The following is a 19,303-nucleotide window of genomic DNA, read 5'->3' as shown; positions in this document are numbered from 1 at the left end:
GAATTCTTCAAGAAGCCTAATTCCCAACCCCCCTTCTTTTGAAGGCCTACAAACGTTCTGCCAATTCACCCAGTGTTTGCGCTTCCCCCACTCCGAGCTTCGCCAAAGGAAATCAGCAAAAATTCCATATATCCTTCTGAGGACTGCCTTAGGTGGATCCAAAGTAGCAATCAAATTGATGGGGATAGATGCTAGCACATGTTTCAAAAGCGTAACACGTCCCCCAGAAGACAAGGGCTTACCTTTCCATTCCGCCGCCTTGTTTCTTATTTTTCCAACTAAATCATCAAGGAAACAAATTCTAAGTCTTCCAGAATGGAGAGGGGCCCCTAGATAAGTAAATGGGAGAGTCTTTCTAGTGAACCTGTAACGGTTCCCACCATTCAAGCTCTAGCCGCAAAGACCTTGTCACCCAACCGAAAGCAACTTTTTTGTTGTTGACCAATTGACCTGAGAAGCTTTGATATCTGCTTAGGAAACCCAAAATCTGTTTCAGAGAGCGCTTCAGCCCCTTTGTAAAAATAATGGTGTCATCTGCAAACAAACACTGGGAGATACCAGGACACCCTCTGGGAAGTTGAAAGTAAGCTGCACGCCCTTCCACAAAAAGATTTTTAATACCCCTGCTCAGGACTTCTTCTGCCAAAATAAACAGAGCAGGAGATAAGGGGTCCCCTTGTCTCAATCCCCTAGTAGATTTGAAGAAACTTGAAGAACTGCCTCCCAATACAATAGAGAACCAGCAATTCTCTGTAGTTTTCCTGATTAAGTTAGTCCAAGAATCAACAAACCAAACTTTGAAAGGACCAAGTAGAGGAACCTCCATTCCAAGCGATCATAACCCTTTGTCATGTCCAACTTGAGGATCACATTGCCTCCTCTTGTCTTCCTGTTTAAATCCTGAGTGACCTCTTAAAGAACATAAATATTGTCATGGATACACCTGCCCTGAACAAAGGCACCCTGCTCTTCTGCTATCAAGGGAGGGAGCAGCCCAGCCAGCCCAGCCTAGAAACAATAATTTTATAGGCAAAGTTATAGAGGCTAATGGGATGAAAATCAGGCATTACCTCGGGGTTGTCCTTGTTTGGAATTAGCACCAGGTTTGCAGAGGTGAAGCTCCTTGGAAGAAGACCCCCTCTAAAGAAGTCTTTAACAACCGCTTAGACATCACCCCCCATAATCTCCCAGCAAGCCGTGAAAAAAGACCCAGAGAAGCCATCAGGGCCCAGAGCACTGTCACAGGACAAGGAGAAAACCGCCTCTTTCACTGCCTCCAAAGAAGGAGGAGCCAAGAGCGAAACATTAATTTAATCCGTCACAACATGGGGAATATGAGCCAGCAGATCCTTATCAACTAAACACCCTTGAGAGGCGAAAATATCCGAGAAATATTTCACTGCCGTTGCCTGCACCCCAACCTGGTTAGAAATCCACTCCCCCTCCTCAGACTTTATTCTGTGAATACCACTCTGCTTATGTCGGACTTTAACCATGGAGTTAAAGAATTTTGTGTTCCGATCCCCCTCCTTTAGCCAGGTAACTCTGGATTTTTGTCTCCAGAAAATTTCCTCTTGCAATAGCACCCCCTGTAGCATTTTCCTGGCCTCTACTAGATTCCCCAAAGACTTAGTACTGGCAAGCTGGTCATAATCTGCCTCCGCCTTACTTACGGCGTCCTCTGCATCTCTGACTTTCTAGAGTATATTGCCAAAAACTTCTCTATTCCATTTTCGGAGTGCACTCCGAAGACGTTTAAGCTTCATAAACAACACAAAGAGAGGCGAACTGACGAGAGGCATTTCCCACTGACTCTTAATAAAGCCTTGAAAATTAGGGTGCAATAACCACATCTGCTGGAACTTAAATGCTGAGCCGGGCCTGCTGCCAAAGTCTGAAATAGTGAACAAGATTGGCGCATGATCCGAGCATGTTCTATTTAAATGTGTCGCCTCAAACCTGGGAAAAGCAGCAACCCAGGCAGGGTTGACCAGAAACCGAACCAGCCTAGCCATGACCTTTCCCGCACCATTCTGATTATTTGACCAGGAGAAAATATTGCCTACATACCCCGCATCAATTAGGCCAGCAAAGTTCACAAAGTTACCTAACTCATGCATGGATAGCGTGCAAGCCGGCCTGCCACCTATTTTCTCCAAGGGGGACAAAACAGCATTAAAATCACCCCCTAGTGCCCAGGGAAGAGAGGAAGATCCAGAGAAACGAACTAACGCCTCCCACAAATCCTTCCTCTCAACCACCGAGCAAAGCCCGTGGACAAAAGAAATATGGAACTTAATCCCATTGGCTGCCAGGCATTCCAATGTGATTTACTGGCAATGCTCCTCCACCACATTTACCTGCAAAGTATCCCTCCAAAAAATCCAAATCTATTGTAAAAACCGCATCCAAGCCAATCCTTCTCATCACCACAAGCGCCTTAGAAGGCTGCTCTTTTTGCTCCGCAATCGCCACAACTTCCAGCTTATGCAACTTAAACATAGCTTTCAGCCACCTAGAGGTAGGCTTATTTCCAATTCCTCGAGCATTCCAAAATAAGCAATTCATTTGGAACCATTAAAGCTAACATCCACCGGTCCCATTGACCTTGTTATTCACCTCTCGATCCCCCCCTTGGAAGGGCGTTTGCGCTTCAATTTCTTTCTCTTGTAAACATGGGCAGCACTGAAAGTAGCAGACCTAGCAGACAACCGCTTTGCCAAGGGAAGATCCACCGGCACAGCTCCCCTACCCTCTTCACCCAACCTTGCAAAAGTTCTTCGAAGCCTCTCCTCAAGAGAGGCATTAAAAGCTTTGAAACTGTCCAGAAGTACACCACGATCCAAAACAGCAGGCTCCAAGTCTGCAGTCCTAGAATCATCACAAACACAGGGAAGTCCAACCTTGTCACTGAGATACGGCGATGAGGATTGCGAACCTGCCGCCAACAAGACACAATCAACCTCATCATCTATTTCCGTCTCGCAAACAACCTCATCTTCATTTTCCACCTCGGCTTCAAGAGATGCCGTCACCACTTGTGCATTAAGAGAAGCCGTCTCCACCTGAGAGGCCACAACAGCACCCTCGCAAGGGATCTCACCCTCCTTCACAACTTCGAGAGCCACCACAGGACCCACCACAGTATTCCCAACCAAAGCGCAACCCCAACAGCATCCACAACACCACAACCAGGAACGCCAGGGACAACACCTCCATCAGAGCCAGCAGCCAAAGGAACTCTAAGCTCAGACGCCCTCTGGGCAGTAGGTCGCCAACGACCACCTCTTCTCTTAGCATTCAGCCCAGTCAGAGAGTTCCCCAGCTTAGGCAGAACACCCCCAGGCACCTCGGCAGCACCTCGCGAAGGCCCCTCACCCCTTGGAATAAAAACCCCATCCTCATTCCGGCTAGCATCGACCTCACCGACAGCCAAAGCACTGGTATTCTCAGCCCCGTGAGCACCCTCCTTCTCGCCTTGCGCTGTAACAACACCTCGACCTTTTAATCAAAGAAGGTTTTCTGCAACTCTCTCTGGAGTGCCCAAGCTGAGCAAATCGTAGTAAAAGGGCAGACGCTCATAAACTATCTTCTGATAAAAACCATCAACACCACACCCAATCCAAACCTTCAAAGGGAGTGAAGAACGAAAGTCGACTTCAACACACGCACGAGCCGCCACAGTGCGCGTACAATTGGTTGTAACACTGTCAATTTTCAAAACTCTTCCAATCGCGCCGGCAATTGAAACCAGGGAATTGCCTTGATAGAAGTTAACTGGCAGACCTGGTAAGGAAACCCAAACTGGGGCGATGGGCGATTCCCATCCCGACACAAAATCAGAGGTCCACTTCATGAACCGCAGAAGAAACCCCTGAATGTGAATATGTTCCTTCAACCAAACCTTAACAAAGTTCGCCTGGACAGCAAACCTGAGTAGCACATGCCTCTGATCCAAAGTCGAAACGACGACATGCCATTGTAGGAAAAGAGTTTTCTGCAAGCACTCCTTGATCGAAAAAAGCGAAGGCCTACCAGAGCTGCACTTAGCAATCAAAGAAGAAGCAAAGGCACGTTCCAAAAGCTCCACCTCTTCCCTGGAGAAAAAAACTGCAGGTTCTCCAAAAAATGATGATGGCCTTTTTAATTCCACCTCACCAGGTGGTATGGCAAGAGAATGAGAGACCACAGAAGCAAAAGAAGCAGGCCCCACCCCAGCTACAGAAGATCCAAGGCGTGGATCAGGGGGGCGATCCTCCCGAGAAAGAGGAATCACCATAACAAGGAACCACAAAAACCCTAGCTAACTTGCGCCTCCAGAGCCCAATTTTTAACGTACTTTGTTTCAGTTACGATTTGATCGAAGGATTCAAAGATTAAAAAAAAGAAAAAAAATCATATTTGTGTGGGCATCTTAGTTGGAATCTACTAATCGATTCAAGAATCATAGAATTTTTACAATCTTTCATATGAATGGGATTCGATATACCAAGCCAACTAGCCACAGATTGGCCCAACTTGGTCAGCGTTTGTTCCTTACTCCCTCTTTTTTTTCAAAAAATAAAAAATAAAAAAATCTTTTCAGTCCTGAAACATGTCTAAACCCAAAAGGTCTTTTGTTTTTTTTTTTTTTTCCTGACATTCCTTTTGGATTTGTCATCTCAAAAGAGAGATTTGAGGATTTGGGACCCTCTACTCCTAAACCACTTTTCCTTAAGTTTTGAGAAGTCTCAGTCAATGTGTGAAAGAATTCAACTCCATCTTTCTCTTTCATAATAAATTTTTACGTACAAGGTGGATCAAATAGATGCAAGAAAATCAAAATTTGGTGGTTGTTCAAGTTTCTTCACCTTTGTGAATGAGCAAAAACTTCCCTACCTTCTCTCTCTCTTATTATTTTGTTGTCTGTGAGTGTGTGTGTGTGTTGGGAAAGAAAACATTACATGGGTAACAATGTACTAGGTTATGGGAAACAAAATGCTTTTAGATGGCATATCATAATAACGATAAAACAACTATGGTCTTATATTTTGAGAATGAAGCATCATGTTGCAAAAACTCATTAAAAATACCGACCTGTGTCTCACTGCCCCATGTTGTTCTTGCGTTCATAATCAGTTCTTTCTGTGCCTCATACATTTTAATGTATATTTCTATGTTTGAGAAGCATGAATTTATAAAGATCTATGCATTTATTTGACATCAGATACCATAAATCATCTTACAATCCTCACAAACCTTAATTAAGCTTTTATAAGTTAATGGAATGCATTATATCCAAAATTTCAAGGTGTCAGTGACGTAGATGAGGTGGAAGAGAAGGACCAGCAGCATTGTTCAGCAGCCAGCCCTTAAAACACCATCAAGACAGCTAGATTTTAAGCCCCATAAGCCCAGCTTTCCAGCCCAGCTTTAGCCTTGAGGACAAGCAGCAAAGGGCCGATCAAGCTCCAGCCTTCAAAGGCCCATCAGGCTCAGTAGTTAAAGTCTTGTTATGTTTTATGTTAGGCCCATTAAGAACCTCTTAACTTGAGTCTTGCGTAGGAAGTTAGGTGTTTTACCTTTCCTTTAAGGCTTTAAGTATGTTGCTGTTAAGCCACAAAATAGTTTCTTTTCTTAAAGTTTCTATTCTTGTATTAGTTGCTTTATTAATTAATTAAGAGAAGAGGCTGGAGAAGGCCATAATTTTATTTGAGAAAACAGAACTCTGTTTCTGCTGCAACCTCTGAGACACAGATGCTGTGTAGGTGATCTGGTGAGAAGCTGGAGAGACTGGTGAGATACTGGTTGAGGCCTTGGGTGACAAACCCAGGTCTTATCACTCCTTTTCTTCTTCTCCAATCTCTTTTCTGGTTCTGAGACTGAGGTATTAGCATCTTTGTTCCAAGTTGATTATTATTGTGTTGGTTTATTGAAGCCTGCGGATGTAATCCCATATGCTGCTGTAACATCTGTACCGACTGAAACCAGCCTACAGTTTCTACTTTCTGATCTGTGGTAGTGAAGCTACTGTTATTAATTCATCCAGCCATCGGATCATTTAGCGTTTTTGAAGTATTGTTCCATCATATATGTCCCTTACATCGACTACAATATGGGAGGATTAGTTTATCCTGCTAGTTACCAAGTTTGATTATAAGTTGCTATTTTTGTGCTGATTTGGAGCATATAACAATTGGAACGAGTTAATTTTTAATTATGATGTTCAGTTCATGGAGTGTTGAATTTGTTCATGTTCTTTTGTCAATCAGCCATGTGGTTTTGGAGATAAACAGTTGTTTCTAATTCTGGAATTTACTTTCTATTTTCATTCCTTGTAAATAACTTGGAAACTATCCATTGAATTTTCATCCTACTTTGAGGGATTGAAGAACTGATAGTTACTTACAACTGGTCTGAATTTGGAGGTAATGACCTTTAGATTGGGGGTTATATGTGGTATTTAACCTGCTGGTTACAAGTCATCCAATTCTGTTGTGGGTAGGATTCTGAAATCTACTAGGCCTTGGATTGAATGTCAGTAAGTCAGCCTTTCCTATGCAACAAGAAAGCTTTTATGCTCAAGCAACCAGTTGCCTTATGAATCAAGCATCCAGATCTAGAAGATGAAGGTAATGCATATGGGATATAGCAAATATGCCTGGAACATAGAGCTGACCTCTGCTTCATGGCGCTGCTCCACTGCCTTGGTGCCATGACAAGTAAGATCATAGTTGTCTTAGTTATCAAGGTGCTGCCTAGGTGAAGGTCACTGGGAGCCCCTTGAGGTCCATGTGTTTAGGTGCCCAGATCCAAAACCTAATATTCTTGCCTTCCAAATACTACAGATTTTAATTATTTCTTGTTTCTACTCTTATATTTTTATATAATTTCCTTTTACTCCCCCCCCCCCCATCTATATTTTGACTTTTGTAACACTACATTATACGTATACTTTTAAGATGTCAAAAACCTAAAAATATGGCCTGGGATGTAAGTATGTAACATAGGGGTGTCAATGCTAGCCCCCAATAAAGCTCAACACCAGACCGACAGGTTAGTAAATGGTCTGGTGCCGGGTCTAGCCAATAGAAGTGTGTCCATGCCCTAGCTTACGAGGCCCAATGACCTAAACGATTCGGGGCCTTAAATTGGTGGGGACTGATTAGGCGTGATCGAAACCGACTGGGCCCGACTAATAGACACCACTAATGTAGCATATGATCATGTGTCAAGGTGGGTGGCCACCATCATGGCTTGCCTTGGCACTATACCAACTATGACTACAAATATTTTACCTGAATGTTTTATTACTTTCTTTTAGATTTTCTGAAAATTTGGTATGCGACATAGGAGTTATAGTTCAGTTTGAAAAACTTCCTTGGGATTCTGTAAATTGAGTAAAATTTGACCACTTTTTGCTCAACTCCTTCACGAACAACGAATTCCAGATTGACTGGATGCATGTTACCTACCATCTATCCTTTTTTTTTTTGTTTTTTCTAATGGCCTTAACTTCGCTTACAACCCATTACGCTCCTTTAATTGTTGGATATAGTGTCCATCAAATCCAAATAAATGTAGTCCTCTTCTCTTTGGTATTGAATTCTTTATTCACCCCAAAAAATCCAAATAAATGGTTTATTTTAATTAATTCACATTTACTTTTATAGTAGTGATTGTGTGTCATGAGGTATGACCTCAGCATAGTTCAAAATCTCATTGAAATTTTGCCGAAATTTCAGTGGGTCTGAGACGAGATGATAGGTTGAAATGAAAAAATGCAATATTTCGGAAATTTCGGTCATCTCGTTTCGGAAATTGCGGTCTAAAAAATGCATCGTTTCGTTGAAATTTCGTTCATTTTGTTTCGGTATTTCACTCATTTCGGCATTTTGCACCCCAAAATGGTTAAGCAAAACCCATAGAAAAAATACAATGTTTCGGTGAAATTTCGAAATTTCGATATCTCGGAGATTTTGGTCTGCCCAAAATGTCTTTTCGAGACAAGATTTAGTACTATGGACCTTAGAGTGTTCGCAACTCGGGATGGAATTGGGCTCTCTGTTTACATGGTTGTTGCATTGTGTGTTCTTGGGAATGGAGATTCCAGACACAGATGTGGGTACACTTTAGTGTATGTATCAGACGCGATCATTTGAGAACCCGACATGGTCTACTGTCGGATGTTTAGTGCACATGGGTTCTTGTGATAGTTGTGTGGTCCCCTAAGTCCCTGACCTGAGAGGTCTTTATTGTTGCAGATTGGCATTGTGTTGTTAGTGAACATAACGTTGATGTCTACATACAACTCGCTATACGTCACTATGCTGGGTCCACTGCGTTTGGCTGTGGACAAAAGTGACACTTAATAAGGAATCCACTTCCCATGTTGGGAGAATATCTTGTGAGAGAATCCTGAACTTGATTGGAAGTCTGGACGGAAATCCGACTTGGTGTTTTATTTGTAAAGTGTTTACAATAGAATTTGTAAATTATGAGTATTTATTAATATTTTATAAATGTTTAATCGTGTTGTTTTGTTGTCCAATCAGTGATTGGATGCTTTATACTAGTTGTTCAATGGACATAGGTAGTGACAGTAATTTAATTTCATGCCCTGAGGTTCATTGTGAGATGTTGTAAAGTGGAGGGACCTACACATAATGTTTTCTACTAATCCTAATAAGGAAAGGAATCAGGGTTTGACTATAAATATAGCCTTAAAGAAGAGATAAGTTGTACAATTCATTAGTTCATAAATTTTTGAGAGAGTTTCTCAGAAAAACTTTCACTCTCTCTCTCTTCTTCTTCTCTCTATGTCTCCAAGCGTTGGTGATGCCATTGTTAGAGGATGGATTCCGCTGCTTTCTTCTCCATCAAAGCGTTTGGTGGAGATCGATTCTTACCTTTGCGGGTTCGGTGTTCAAGTGTTGTGAACCATTAGAGGTGCTTTGCTTGCGGCAATCAAGAGGTGACCCTAAACCCGTATTGTATCGTTTGTTTTGAATACTCTATTATTGCGTGAGGACCGATCCTTTGTATCGGATTGGAAAAGTTTTGATTCGGTATCGTTCCCTCCTTTAACTTCTTGAGGACTTTCACCACTGCATGCATGTATTGTCAGGGAAGACAATTCCTAATTTTGGCTTAACTTTTATGCTTGATTTACGGAATTGTACAAATGAAAGTTTGAATGATCAACTTTTGTAATCTTGTCCAATTGCTAAGTAGTTCAGTTTTCTTCTAGGGTATGTATTTTTTAATTTTTTTTCCTTTGTACATTCAATTTCCAAAATAAATTAGGAGTTTTATTGAGTCTGTCCAGCCATCTATGTAAAGGCCTCAAGTCCCCCTCCCAATTTTATGTAATAAAGTATTCAAGTTTTTCTTTAGCTGCCGTGGATTTAGTAGTAAGGTTCAAGATTTCGGTATTGACTGGAATTTTGACCCTGGTCGAAACCGAAATAATGCACCTAAATGGCCGAGAAGACACCAAAATAAGGCACCTAAATGGCACCCAAAAGAGGGTCCATTTTGGTGAAAAAACTGAAACATTGAAGACCCCTCGATTCGCATGCCATTTCATTTTGACAAGTGTCGAAATCGATCTATGCTGTCGAAATTTTGACATTTCAGTTGAAATTTCGAACTACATTCAGTGGTTAACTTGCTGGAATCTCAAGGCTTCCTAGGTGGACTTCTCCCTCTCTTATTCCTCTATTTCTTTGATTTCAGTTTCATTCTTTTTATAATGAGGCCAGTTCTTCTGTCCAATTATTCACGTAAGAGGTATTCCTGTTTTCCAGTTGGTTGTTGTCCATTTTTAAATCTCATATCTGTTAGAATATTGCTTAGTCTTAACTTCAAATTTTATGTGTTAGTTTCTGATTGATGCCTCTTATATTCTGCTTTTAGTCCCTAATTTATCCTTCCATATTAGCTAATCCATTACCTCTTCCCTGTCTTCAAAGTTCAACCATAACAACCCAATCTCAGCCATCATTTCCCTAGAGATATGTGAGTTTGGTGTGAATCATACTTATGGTTTGGGAGCTGATGGATCTCCTAACATTCCCATGTGCTGCCCTTGTTGGTTATCCTTCTATTTTTTTGTTTTCAATTTATTTACCTGCATATAATGCTGTCCTACTGTTCTAGAGGTTCATTATCTTATCTGTCCTTAACTTTCATATTATTGTTATTGTTATTTCCATAGTTGTCAAAGCGATGGGCGATCCCAGGCATTCGAGGGCCAGCTAAGTGCTTTGCGACATGGTGCTTGCCTAGGCTTCTCTTTTAGAATTTATTTATGTATTCTCGTAAGATCGTAGTTATCAAGGCGTCACCTAGGCGTTCAGGCTCCTTGGTCGCCTTGGTCAATCTTAAAATGTTCAGAAAGACTTTGGAATCCTTAATTATACATTAATTTGTTACTCCTGTTTCTTTTGGTTATAATAAAATAGAATATTATGTTAAAATAAGATAAACAAATATCTTATTAAAGAAAGGGGGTTGAGGGCATTCTTGATGGATTCTGGCTCGAATAGTAATTAAAGAAGGAGGTGGGTTGAGGGAATTAATATATAAAATAAGGTAAATAAATTTCTTATTAAAGAAGGGGGAGTTGAGGGCATTCTCCATGTTGATGAATTCTAGAAGCGGGGAATAGCGGAGCAAAAACTACTCGTTCTCCTAGAAACTGCTCTGTGCACAACGTTGAAAGAATCGCAACTCTGTGGCTGTTTGTTCTCGATGAGGCTGCGAGAACATTGAAGGGAGTGGCAGCGGCTCTGGAACTCAAACAGGTATGCTCCCTCCTCTCTCTTTTTTTCCTTTTATGGTAGCATTGATATTGTGGCGGTAGCCGCTGTAAGCCTGTAACTTCTCTTCATCGGTAGACAATTGTTGTGGCTGCCTCTGCTACTGCTTCTTCAATTTTCTTATTCTTCCTCCGCCCACTCCTTCCATCTTCATCTTCTTCTACTTATTACGCAGCAGCAGTGTTTCTAATGTTGTTTCCTCCTTATCGGGGGTGGGGGGAATTGAGTTGCAAGGGTGAGTATGTGCTGCCGACACCAAAGCGCCTTGGACAATAAGGTGACAGCTTGCTTTGACCCAGATTTTCATCCTGGACGCATAAGCAGCACCTAGGTGACGCTTTGACAACTATGGTTACTTCCATACTCCTATTCTGTTGTCCCTGGAGTTTTACTTTGCAGATCCTGGACTCCCAAGACAGTTCTATGGTTTGGTTGTTGGGCTTGCATTAGTGCTTCAGCCCCTCTTTTTATGGGCTAATAAGGAGGGTTGGCTATGATGAAAGAACGAGACAGAGAGACTCTCAAACCTTTAAGAAAAGAGAGAAGAGAGATTGCAAGAGATTGAGAGAAAGGGAGAGTCGTGATTAGGCCGGAATAGATCCACATGCCTCCTATTTATACATTCATAAATGGAAGCCCTAATACACGTGAAAAGGTGAAAATGCCCTAGTATACAATACGAAAAAATTGGTGATAATGTGGGGTGTGGACATAATCTTTTTATTTGTTTTAATGGAATTTATGGAATAATGGCTTATGTCAATGTGACAACAACCATGCTTTATTTATAATAGAATAGAATGAGTACAAGTATAGGAATGCCCTCAAGGACAAGACTACCCTTATACACATATTACAACACTCCCCCTCAAGTTGGTGCATAGATATCACACATGCCTAACTTGCACACAATAGGATGAAATACCTTACTACTAAGACCCTTAGTGAAAACATTGGCTAACTGGTCGCCAAACTTAACTAAGGGAACACAAATAACACCTTGATCCAACTTCTCCTTGATGAAGTGACAATCAATTTCCACTTCTATCATGCTAAACCTGATTATGACTAGGGATGTAAATGGATAACCGAAATCCGAATCCGCATCCGTATCCGTTTAGGGACATTTGTATTCGTTTAGAGATATCTGGAAAATAATCCGAATACTCCGATTAAAATCCGTAAAAAATATCCGAATACTTTAATAATAAAAAATTAAGTAAATAATGATTTTGAGGGTTTTTGAAGATTCAACAGGTTCTAGAATATGATGAAAAGAGAATCATGATCTAAGAGATATGGATTGAGAGTGAATTGTATCCGCTAGGGGGAGGAAGGTCCGGGTTACACAAGGCAGAGATGTAAACGGATGGTCGAAAATCCGAATCTGATCCGCATCCGAATCCGTTTAGAGGTATCCGTATTCGACCAGGGAATATCCGGCTCCGATCCGTATCCGATCCGTTTACATCCCTAATTATGAGCAATGCTAATGGCTGATTTTTAGTCGCAGTATAGCATCATTGGTAGCTGGATGGGAACATTGAGGTCCTGTAGAAGACTTGGAAGCCACAATAATTCACAACTACCATGGCCATAGCACGGAACTCTGCTTTTGCACTAGACTGAGCAACCACAACTTGTTTCTTGCTTCACCAAGTGACTAGATTGCCACCAACGAAGGTACAATAATCAGTTGTGGACCTCCTATCTTCAAGGTCTACCTGCCCAATCCGCATCAGTAAAATCCTCAATACGCATGTGATCATAAGGAGAGAAAAGTACACATTTTCTTGGAGCAGACTTTAAGTGCCACAAGATATGAAACACAGCTTCTAAGTGTGTGGAATAGGGATCATGCATGTACTGACTAACCAGACTCGCAGGCTCGCAACATAGGCTATGTCTGGCCGAGTATGCGAGAGATTAATCAATCTCCCAACCAACCTCTGATATCTACCTCTAACAATCCGTTTACCATCCTTGCTCTTGGGCTGAGCATTAGCCTCGATAGGTCTATCTATAGGTTTGCATCCTAGCATCTCAGTCTCAGATGAGAGATTAAAGTTATACTTCCTTTGAGAGAGGAAAATGTCTTGTGTTGAACGAGCAACTTCAATGCCAAGGAAGTATCGTAGCTTTCCCAGATTCTTAATCTCAAACTCATTTCCATATAGGCTTTTAGTTGAGATATTTCAGCTGAATCACTTCCAGTGACAACAATGTCATCAACATATTCTATAAGAATTGTAATATGATCACCTGACCACTTGGTGAACAATGTGTGATCAACATTAATCTGTTTATAGCTCGCTCGGGTTGATTGCTTCAGCCCATATCGTGCTCATTTCAGTTTGCAAACTTCCCTTTGAGTTTCCTTATTGGAAAAACTAGGGGGAATCTCCATATATACCTCGTCCTCAAGTTTGCCATGAAGGAAGTCGTTCTTGACATCAAGTTGTTGCATTTCCCATCCCAAGTTAACTCTACACGAAAGGATAACCCGAACAGTATTCATTTTCGGAACTGGAGCAAAGGTCTCTTGGTAATCAATCCTATAGGTCTATGTGTATCCTTTGGAAACAAGCTTGGCTTTATATCTATCCACCGTTCCATCCATTTTCTGTTTAAGTGTGAAAACCCATTTACAACCCACAAGTTTCTTGTTTAAAGGAAGAGATTCCAATTCCCATGAGTCATTTATCCCAAGTGCCTTCATCTCTTCAATCGTAGCATGTTTCCATCGTGAATCTATTATAGCCTCTTGCCAATTCAGAGGAATGGGAATAGAAGACCAGGAAGACACAAAAACACGGTAGGAAGGAGAGAGAGAATTGTATGAAAAATGAAAAATAGGGTGTTGAGTACAAGTCCTCTCTCCTTTTTAGACTGCAATAGGTAAATCAAGAGAAGGATTAATATCACTAGGATGAAAAAAATTACCAGACGGAGTGGATCCTGGATCAGAGGATGGCAGTTGGCTGGGTAGAGTAGGCACAGTGGTGGTATCTACTTGTTGTCTCCGAGAACGAACATAAAGTCATAAACCTATAGTGGTCTAGCACTTGTTTTGTCTCCCCCTGAACTGGAAGATCCTCCAAAAACACTGAACTGTCAAAAGCTAAGACCACCGACACATCTTCCCCAGGTATAGCACTCTCTCCCTGAAGAGGTGCCGACAGTGAATAATAGGCCTCAGACTCATGAAAAACCACGTCCATGGTTACCTACACATGATGAGAGGGAGGATGGTAACACGCATATCCTTTTGGGTAGCGGAGTAACTAATAAAAATGCACTTGAGACCCCTGGGATGAAGACGATGATTCTTGGCAAAGCAAACAGTCAAACACAACCAAAGATTTTTGGAGGGGCTATGAAGGAAGAAGATCCTTGAAGCACATCAAGGGGAGAACGAAAATCTAAAACCCACGAAGGCATCTGGTTGATGAGGTAGGCAGCAATAAGGATGGCCTCACTACAATACAGAGCAGAGACATTCATCTCAAATGTGAGGGTACGAGCTGCTTCTAATAGGTGACGATTCTTGTGTTCCGCCACACCATTTTTAGCAGGGGTATCAACACAACTCGTTTGGTGTAGGATACCCTGATCTGCAAGATATGATTGGAAGGGTCCTTCCATGTATTCTTTCTCATTGTCACTTCAAAGGATCTTAATTTTGGCATCAAATTGGGTCTGAACCATGCGGTGAGACATCTGAAACAGTGAAATCTTCACTTTTATGGTGCAGCAAATATACCCAGCTAGTCTGTGTATGAAAGTCAATAAAGGTGACAAACCAGCAATTACCAGAAACAGAGACACAGTGGGTAGGGCCCCACACATCAGAATGTATCAAAATAAATGGAGCAGTTCTTTTATTATCTGAGCTGGGATAAATCTACGAGTTTGCTTGGCAAAGACACAAGCATCACAGAGAAAATTATTCAGATTATACTGCTGAGATAAACTAGGAAAAACTTAAGCTAAAGTTCCAAGTGGTGGGTGTCCCAAATGGCGATGCCACTGATGTAACTCAGATAATGCGAATTGAGTAGAATCCGTTTGATGTGCCTGAGAGGTGATTGCTAATGCTGAAGGAAGACCATCTTCTAGGTATAAACAACCATGCACTCTATCATTTTCAATCGTTTTCCCCATCGCCAAGTCCTGAAAGACTCAATGGGAAGGAAATATTCGTGACTTCACAGTTCAAATCCTTAGTAAGACTACTAATGGAGAGAAGATTAGTAGAGAAATTGGGAACATGTAACACAGAGGATAAGGATAACCATGGGGAACACTGAATAGAGCCCTTTCCAGATACAATGGAGAGGGAACCATCTGCGACATGGACCCTGTCTTTACCTAAACATGGAGAATACTTAAAAAATTGACTTGGAGGCCCAGTCATATGGTCAGTGGCACCTGAGTTGATTATCCAAAGAATGGATGCAACTGAGGCACAGTAACCACCAAAAGAAATACTTGAATGAGAAAAGTTGGAATCTGATGTGACTGGGACTGAGGCAGTAGTCAATGAAATGGAAGATGAAGGCTCTAACTTTGTCATTAGATGCCTGAGAATCAGCAATTCATGCTTTGATAAAGCGGCACCCATGAGTGCAACATCAGATGCCTCAGTGTGGTGTGCATGAACCTGGTTGGATCGACCGTGACCACGTCCACATGAAGTAGTTGGACTTCCATGAGGTTTCCAGCAATGTTCCTTCGTATGGCGCTTTTTACCACAATAATCACACTTGACAGGTTTCAGAAGAGGAACAATCACTTGAGTGTGTAAAACCACCTGGAGACTGGGAACCAGACCCAGAGTATAGGGCTGATTGCTCTTGGGGGACGGGTTGCAACATCGTGGTACGACGACTATCTTCTAAGTGGACCAGAAAATAAGATTGCTCTAGAGAGGAAAAGGGATCACGGCTAAGTAAATGTGTACTGATCTGATCATACTCAACATTAAGACCAGCCAAGAAATCATACACCGGAGCTTGTCTTAAAGCTTCTTAAAGTTCGTGGCATCTGTGGAACAAGTAGTTTGAAAGTCCTCATAAAAATCCAACTCCTACCACAGACCACGTAACTCAGAATAATATTGGAACAACGTCATCCCTTTCTGTTTGGTTTCATGAGTTTTCTTTTGCAACTCAGAGACTTGAGCATCATTCCCAACCTGAGAATACATATCTTTAGCAGCCTTCCAGATTTTGCAGCAGTATACAACAAAAGGTAACCCCGTGCAATATTAGGTTGCATGGGATTGATCAGAAATGACATAACCGGGGAGTTATCGAAACTCCATTTTTTCTGAGATGGACCAGCAGTGGTAGGTTTCTCAGATTCACCTATAAGATACCTGGAATACCCACGGAAATCGATAGACAAGAAATATGATCAAGACCACATCAAATAATTGCTCCCATCCAACTTGATAGAGCTAATAGGGAACGGAGGAAAGTCACCATGTGTTCCACGATTCACTCCATTAATTCCAGTTGATGCAGTAGTAACGTCCGACATCTCTTCTGATCCAAGATTAACAACAAACTGAGAAAGAAGATATCTCTAACACATGCTACAACAAGGGCAGAAACTGGACAAAGTCCTAAAAGCCTCTGATGTTAAAGGTGCTGCGATGAATCTTCTCAATGAACAAACACCACGATAACAAGTTCTCTCAGGCCATATACCTCAAGGCCAGAGAGCACAAACAGAGGCAAGGCCACCACTGAGAGCTGTGGTGGTAAGGTGGCATAATGGGAAAAAAGAGGCGAGAGAGAGAGAGAGAGAGAGAGAGAGAGAGAGAGAGGCGCTAAGGAGATAGCGGTGTCACTATGGTACTAGGTTTTGGATCCCAAGGTGGATCCTCGCTTTGATACCATGATGGAATGTAGGGAATAACGACTTATGTCAATGTGACAGAAGCCATTCCTTATTTATAATAGGATAGAATGAGTACAAGTAAAGGAATGCCCTTAAGGACAAGACTACCCTTATACCCATATTACAACACTTTTTCATGTTCATTTTATTTTTCATATTAGTAGAGAAGGTTAATTGGTGTCTCGTTTCCCCATCATAATTCATCAGTGGGAACTTCTTATAGGGTTGTCAGCTGCTTAATTGATTGAGCAGTTGTCTAGCATTAGTCAGGAAACCCTAAGAAAGAACTCTCTAAAACAAACTAAAAGTATATTAAAACAACTAAACACTAAAATCCTCCCCCCCCCCCCCAAAAAAAAAAAGAAAAAAAAAAAAGAAGATTGCTATCACAGACTTGTATCAACCCTTAACTTTGTCCTATTATGCTTAAATTGCGTCTAACAGATAAGAACTTGGCTTCTTAAGTTGGTAGCTTAGCTTTCTAATAAAAAAATGTCAAGGGGTTTGTGGTAGTGATTGATAGGTTGCATGGAAAGTAAATGACTTAAATCTGTCTCAAGTTTCCAGTTTAGTGGCTCATGAATTTGATTCCTGCTTGTTTCTTGGCAACAGTCTCTAGATGATATGCATCATGCAAGTTGCTAGAAATAAACTTCTACAGTCTTGGCAAAAATGCCCTGGTTATGAATAATACAACAGAATTTTTTAGCACATTCTTTTAGATCTTAGTCCATTTCTTATTTCTCCTGGATTTTTTTTTTCAATTCAAAAGATAACTAAGTGAAAAGTATTTTATGAAAAGTCCCGAGTAAAACTTCTGTGCTGTAGGATTATTAGAGATGATAATGTGCTTACTCTGACATCTTCCTGAATCAGCATGTGGAGCATTCTCAAATGACAACTGGCCACAAAGTGCTGCTTATTGTTGGTGCTGATAGTTGTGACGGTTTACCACCAGGTATTAGACGTTGCTTCAGCCATGAAGTAAGCATGGGCCCTCTGAATGAGGAGCAGAGGGTTGAAATGCTCTCCGAATCTATGCGAAGTCTTTTGGAACGCCTTCCTCATGTATGTAAACAGAACCTACCCTTTCTGTTTTTGTAATCTACTAATGAAATTTAAGCTTTACTACTTTCAAATATAAATCAGAATGAATTCTGATGTACATGACACTCTTAAGTAGTTCTGAGTTCTGACCTTGGAAATTGATACACCAGATATTTCTTTGGATGCAAGATTATGATGAACCATTTTATAGACCTTTTCCATACCATTCATGCCCCTTTTTGGTTGAGTGCTTAATAATGTTACCAAGTTAGTTTGCGTCATAATAAATTCCTTGTTGGGAGTAGACTGCGTGAAATGTTGAGAGCCCAGATCTCTTCAAGTAAAGTTCTAGGCTCCAGTTGCCATTGACTTTGACATGTCATACAATTGTTCGTTGCAGACTGATAAAAAGGACCTTATTAAGGACATTGCTGGACAGACATCTGGTTTCATGCCAAGGGATATTCGTGCTTTAATTGCTGATGCTGGTGCAAATCTAATTTCTAGACTCAATGGTATAATTGATAATGCTGAGCCCAGAGACAATTCTGGTAATATTTCCGCCCAGTTTAAGCTGATTCGGGAACATGCAACTCAGGATCTGGGGAAAGAAGACTTGACTAAAGCTCTGGAACGATCGAAGAAAAGGAATGCATCAGCATTGGGTACTCCAAAGGTGATATAAGTTGTTAAATTTAGTGTAGAATCAGTTTTACTTCCTGATGTGCTATTGTTATTGGTGACAGTATTAAAATTCACCAAATGATATTCTGGGGTGCATTTTGGGTAAATTTGCTCTAAAGGATCTTTTTAATGCTCTCTGTTGGACTTTAAGTTCTATGAGTGGACATTGAATTCATTTTCTGCAGAAATTTTTTCCGCAGCCTGTATAGGGGATGTTTGACACTAAAATATTTGTGATAGGTGCCTAATGTAAAATGGGAAGATGTTGGTGGACTTGAGGATGTGAAGAAATCAATCCTGGACACGGTTCAGGTATGGCTACTAGTTTCTCCATAATTACATGATCTATTAGTTTCTCCATAATTGTGTGACTAGAGTTACAAATGCATTTCTTTCATCCACCTGCCTAACTCTGGTGGGTGACACCTGTTTGAACTGCGTGGAAGGATAATGTGGCAATTCTGAGCATTGGATAGATCAAGGGAGTGTTTTAGTGGACCATTGTACTGGGTGACAGATCAGGGTCCAACTGTTTGGACCATCAACTGAAAATGCCCAATGGTCAATGCTCTTGACTACCAATTCTTTGTTCCTGGTCAGACCTTTGGGCTGTGCAATGATATTTTTTTTTTATGGAAAGGCTATGCAATGATATTGTATTGCCAACCGCTCAGCCCGAATGATTTCATGTCTAGTCCGCTTTTAAAAACATTGGATAGGGTCTCCTTCAGATTGGGTGCTTATAAAATCTGTTGCCCCCTGAAGCGTTCACCATTTGCTGGTTTTTCCCCTTGTATTCCAGCTTTTCAAATATTTATGTTCTTAAAGTCTTGGAGAGTTTATATATCTTTGTCAATTTGAAA

General features: G+C 41.2%; 1 protein-coding gene across 2 annotated transcripts in view; it reads left to right on the top strand.

Annotated features, from left to right (window-relative positions):
* LOC122668084 (peroxisome biogenesis protein 6) overlaps positions 1 to 19,303 on the top strand; it is a 176,232-nt gene that overhangs the window by 74,488 nt on the left and 82,441 nt on the right. For both annotated transcript variants that reach the window (XM_043864638.1, XM_043864637.1), the window contains exons 6-8: positions 17,586 to 17,777; positions 18,157 to 18,432; positions 18,681 to 18,752. In XM_043864638.1, coding sequence (XP_043720573.1) covers positions 17,586 to 17,777; positions 18,157 to 18,432; positions 18,681 to 18,752 — 540 coding nt within the window. The remainder of the gene's footprint in view (positions 1 to 17,585; positions 17,778 to 18,156; positions 18,433 to 18,680; positions 18,753 to 19,303) is intronic.

This window comes from Telopea speciosissima, chromosome 7 (assembly GCF_018873765.1).
Source record: "Telopea speciosissima isolate NSW1024214 ecotype Mountain lineage chromosome 7, Tspe_v1, whole genome shotgun sequence".
Lineage (NCBI taxonomy): Eukaryota > Viridiplantae > Streptophyta > Magnoliopsida > Proteales > Proteaceae > Telopea > Telopea speciosissima.
Note: the sequence above shows the minus strand (reverse complement) of the source record. Positions and strands in the feature narration are given on the sequence as shown.